This window comes from Branchiostoma floridae, chromosome 1 (genome assembly GCF_000003815.2).
Source record: "Branchiostoma floridae strain S238N-H82 chromosome 1, Bfl_VNyyK, whole genome shotgun sequence".
Lineage (NCBI taxonomy): Eukaryota > Metazoa > Chordata > Leptocardii > Amphioxiformes > Branchiostomatidae > Branchiostoma > Branchiostoma floridae.
In genome coordinates this window covers 18,183,764-18,189,208 of record NC_049979.1, presented here as the reverse complement: position 1 = coordinate 18,189,208, position 5,445 = coordinate 18,183,764, and the positions used below count along the sequence as shown (strand labels likewise).

Sequence of the window (5,445 nt, the reverse complement as noted above, 5' to 3'; positions counted from 1 at the left end):
TCTCCCTTGCGTTATCCTGTGTTGGTAAGTAGCAGAGTGACCAGGTTTGGGAGACAGGTATAGTCACCTGACCCGGCAATAAGCTGTCCCAGTGTCTCGCTGGACACGGGGATGATACACTGCTTTCTTTGACGTCATGCAGGTTTAAGATACTGGGCTTTAAAACAAGGGTGTACATTCATACCTGCAGGGGAAAAGGTGAGCAGAATTTAGGACAAATTCTTTCTCTATTTCATTCCAGAGGGAGCCGCACAGAGGGCAGGGGTACAGCAGGGAGACAGAATCATCAAGGTGAGTTGTTTTTCTGTTGCACCTGACATAACCCACGAAGGGAGCATCACAATCCACAGAGGGCTAGTTTCAGCTGTTGTTGAAATGCCAGAAATGTTTGCTCACTTCTGCATCTGCCAGGTAACAATAGGTAGGTGTGGCTGGCTGGCAGGTCTCCTTGTACTGTTGTCCTAGATAAATGTTTCTGGTGTAAGGACACCAAAGCTGACATTTAGGTACTTATAGATTATAATTATGGAAGGCTTGATAAAATATTCATCATAATCCTCCCACCATTATCTGTTTTAGTTTGCAAGCCTTTAATAACAGCTTACAAGGTTGGAATTTTGCTTTTGCTGTTCAATGATTGTGCCAAAAATGAGATTAATCATGACACGTCTACATACAATTTAGATCACTACCTCACCAACACAACATTTTGGGAAACTTAGTGATGCCTTAGTGCTTGTTGTTTTGCTGACAACCTATGAATAGTCAAATGTTTCCATTTCAGGTGAATGGAACGCTGGTTACACAGTCTAACCACATAGAGGTTGTGAAACTCATCAAATGTAAGTATCTCTTGTCTTCTCCAAAATTCTGTAAACCTGACCCTCATTCTAGACACGTGCAACATAATGATGTACAGAGTGTTCTATTAATGAAGATAATGATGGCATCATGATATTGGTAAACAAATTGAAGAAATCTGCTGGCTACAATTGGATTCTATAGAGACTGTTACTGTCAGCAAAAATTACATGACAGTACACTTGTACTTATGCCTTGTTGCTAAGGTACATCAGAAAGGCCATTTTGAGCCATGGATTATAGGATGATCAAGGGATTAAAGGACATTCCATGAAAGGCTGGGGTCTGTACTGAAAAAAGGTTCAACTGTAGCTTATATTGAAGGGCATGTTATTATCTTTAAGATAGGTTAGATCATTGAATTTATATCTTCTAATATCATGTCTGTTTTTTTCTGTTCACAGCTGGTCCTTATGTGGCACTAACATTACTGGGCAGACCACCAGGCTCCAACCAGACCCCCCTCCCACCCCCTCACGAGCAGAAGAAGATCACAGCACCTGTGGCTGCAACGGTAAGGGCTCTGGATTCTGTAGTAAATGTAGATCTCATATTCATATAGATCATAAATATTGATTTGTATGAAGGTATATAAGATGTCAAGTCTGCTGGAATAGTTAAATCTTCACCACCAGGTAATAATCATGAAATATTTATCCTGTAACTAGTAAAGCAACAAAGTTGTACTGTTGTTTGTGGTATTTGTTGTTACTTTATATGATGTATGTAGAATAAGTTGTGTTAGATGATCAATGGTTGCTGATATAGCAAGGTAGGAAGAAGCCTTGCAGGTGCCATAAGGTGATGAATTTTTGGTTTGTAAAGAAGCACCTGTGTTATTCTGCAGCCTGAGTCAGAAGAGGCAGCCAAGCTGGAGCGAGTCAACACCTTCCGCAAGATGCTGGAACAAGAACAGGAATATTATGAGGTATTACATTGTTGGTAGTAACTACAGTCAACGTGTAAAAAAACATCAGCAGACTAACATACTATTTTCACATAACATTTCCATGTACATCAGATTTTTAAAAAGATACATGTTAAAGGAATGATATGAGAATCTTATGCCTTCAACACCATAACAAACCTGTCTATAACAGAAAATTACAGTATTTTGCCTGTGGTAGCATCTGTAGTGGTTCTTTCAGCAATTAAAGTTTCTTTGTACATACATGTAAATACCTTCACCTCACCCTTGACAATAGGTTCTTGAAGCATTTTGCAACCATGGCACCTTGTGCTACATGGACGTTGTAGATCGTTGTAGATTACACAGAAATACTTATCTAGTTCATTTCCTTTTTTCTGTGTCTGACCCCCTGTAGCCATTAAGTGCAAATGCAGAACAGCTCATAAATGTTTCCCCCAGCCATACCTTCCCCATGAAATCCAAGGCCGTATCAGGCCAGAGACTCTACATCATGTCAAAGGTATTTCAGGTAAGAAAGCCCATTGGATCAGCTGTAAACCTAACCAGCTACCTTACCTGCCGTCAAAACAGAAAGGTTTTACACTAGTTATAAGATCTTTATATAAGAGCTATGCTGCACTGGTGCTTGATAATCTGCTTTAACATTGTCAGATCAAAAGGATAGATCAGTCTTCACATCTGAAGCAAAGGCTCAAATTCTATCACCACAACTGAGAAATACCTAGAAATTAAATAAAGACTTAATGGTCTTGCCATGTATTGCAGACACTACTCATTACACAATCATGATTATGGAAAGAGCTGGAACACAGACATGTTATGTTGTATTCTGACACTGTTCAGGTGATATGAATATTTTTTATTATTCCACAGAAAATCAAAGATGACTATTCAAGGAATCCATCCACAAAACTGCAGAGGGATTTCGCAGGTGCATCGACCAGAGTGAGAACGTTGGAACAGAAGCTGTTTGAGCTGACAGGAATCAGCCGGCACCACGGTGTTCCTGAAACCCCCATGTTCCCTCCTGTAGCAGATCCTGCAGATGAGGGACAAGATAGACTACCAGGTCAGGGTAAACATTGTATATGTGTTACTGTGTGGGCTGTGATGATGATGTGGGCTGGTTCTAGCTACTGAAATTTGATAGGATCTCCTGCTGTTTCAAAGGATGTTGAGTCAAGTAGCTGATGATTATTAGGTTCTCTTTCTACCAGTATGATCAAAGGGCTTGAAGGATTGTCAAACCAATTGAGTCATCAACCACCTTGAGAGTCAATAATTACTATCTATTTCTACCCTGTTTTTTAAAACCATTACAGATGTGCCTCAGCCCAACAATGCCTACAGCCCACCACTGAGGATAACAACCTATCTCAAGGGGTCCACGGGTTCAGAGAGTTCAGATTTTCAAGATGAACCAAAGGTGATACATATTTTTTGTGATTTTTTATAGAATTATACATTATGTTGTGGTTTGATTAGATATTTTCTTCTTGTTGACATATTAAGGTCAGATATTCTTTTGATGGACCGTTTCTAATCTTGCATGTTCCCTATTAAGGTCATGACTGTATATTTCCCTTATTTGATAAATGCAATCAAGCATCTTGAACATTCATCAACTGGTAATCAGTAGAAGTTGTCTGATGATTTTTCTTGTTCAATAGAGGGTAGCTTAGCAGTTATGATTAATGATGTTTTATTTAATATCACTGGTAGAGACATCCATCTCCATTTTCCTTGGTTCAATGTTGTTGTCCCGTCCTATCTGTCCCCAGCCCCGTGGCCACACACACATGCGCTCCCACTCAGAGGGTGCCTTCCAGCAGCTCCTGACTACCCCCTCCTCCCAGCAGAGACACTCTGACCCTGATGCTGCTCCTCCATCCAAGAAAACCAGGAGTAGTTCATCAGGTACAGTAGGGTACAGTAGAGAAATAATTAGTAGTTGCAACTTACTGTCTATTATCAATATTGATGAGTACACTATGATACATACTGTAGTATTGTCATACTGTGTAGTAACAGAGAAATTTAGTTTTCATTGTGTATTGTTTTGTGTGGAACTGAAATGACAGTACTGTAACTTAGTGTAAGTTCATTTATGTTCGCGAGCACTTAATTTCGCGAGTTTGAGCAAATCGGGAGTTCGCGAGATCTTTGAGTTCGCGAGCGGGTGTTTCAAATATTTTTCGAAAGTTACGTTATGATCCGGTAGCGAGTGCCCCCCTCCCACCCACACCGCAACACTAGTCATGCCGTCAAAGACGGCATTTACGCCTTACTGTTCATACTTCCCATTCAAACAATGTCTAAAGTTGGTGTACTCAATAAAAAATGTCACTGTCTCATTGTTGAGCTCATTTCGGCCGTGATTTGACGACAGCGCACGGAACGCACGGAACGCAGCAGGGTCAATGACCTCTGTTATGTCGCAATTATATTTGCCGCATAGGCTGACGGGATAACCCACGCCAAGCCAAGCGACGCGGGCGCCATTTTGAAATTTTTTCAGCGTGAAAGACGGCACTAAGTTTTATACTTTCAGTGTAATTTGTGGACACAAGTTGTACACAAGAAGGTGAAGAGTTTATCTCTCCCATATTTACAGTAGTTCTAACTCAGAATTATAAAACTGACGTCTTATTTTCGGCATGTAAGCGGAGTTGTGTTTGCCACGTTTCTTAGTCATGAAAAATATTCCCCGGCTGTTATTGTTGTAAACCTGCTGCTATTCCATAGCCTTCCTTGTATTTGTAAAGATAAGTACTACTCAGTTTTATTGTTTGTTACGTTCGTAACTTGTAGAAATCTAGCAAAACTAGGACAATGTACTAAGTAAATTGTTATCGCAGCCATGTCACGGCGTGTACGTACTTAGTAAACAAAGCCGACATGTTTCTTTTTTCTCCGTTCGCCAGTGGCACATTTCTATACAACAATGACTCCATGTATCGTTTATGTGTTGAATTAACTTTTATTTCGGTTTGAAAAGAATAAATCAGGTCTGTTATCAGTTGAGTGTTGGTATAAGTTGCTATCATAGTATAATCAGTTCAGTTCAGTTTTATTTGAGTCCAACTTGCACGTGCACTGTACAAACAGGCACATGAAATCTGTTGGCCCACAAGGGCGCTGCACATTAAGACCGTATAATGCAAGATAATACACAAGTAGGATTAAAATCAATTAAAATACAATTTCCAATAAAATTAAGATAGGACATACATTATAAAATCTACTATACTGTACAGCTCTTTGAGTAGAGTTTCAGTGCACGGGGCATGAAAGACTGGGCGTGCCTATTCGTCCTACTGAAGGAGGGAGTGGGTTGTCTAGGACGTCGCAGGCTGTAGTTGCTCTGTGTGGTAGATATAAACTCATGTAGAGGACTGCCGTCATCTTTCAGAATGCTTTGAATGGTTCGCAATGTTGCCTGATCTCGCCTCATGGACAAGGAAGGCAAGGACTCTACAGGTATCCCAATGATCTTACAACAACGCTTTTGTATTCCCTCGAGCGAATGGGAAAGGTGATTAGGCAGCCCTCCCCACACTGGACTGGCATACTCTAACAAGGGACGAATAAATACCAAGTAAATGCGTGTAAGCACATCAGTAGACAGTCCAGCCTTCTTAGCTACAGTTAAG

The 5,445-nt window shown here is 40.5% G+C and overlaps 1 protein-coding gene across 1 annotated transcript in view; it reads left to right on the top strand.

Annotated features, from left to right (window-relative positions):
- LOC118420976 (rho guanine nucleotide exchange factor 11-like) overlaps positions 1-5,445 on the top strand; it is a gene marked incomplete in the record, with an annotated part of 52,423 nt that overhangs the window by 16,611 nt on the left and 30,367 nt on the right. The window contains 7 exon segments of the mRNA XM_035828085.1: positions 242-291; positions 785-842; positions 1,266-1,375; positions 1,709-1,789; positions 2,666-2,861; positions 3,115-3,218; positions 3,574-3,709. Coding sequence (XP_035683978.1) covers positions 242-291; positions 785-842; positions 1,266-1,375; positions 1,709-1,789; positions 2,666-2,861; positions 3,115-3,218; positions 3,574-3,709 — 735 coding nt within the window.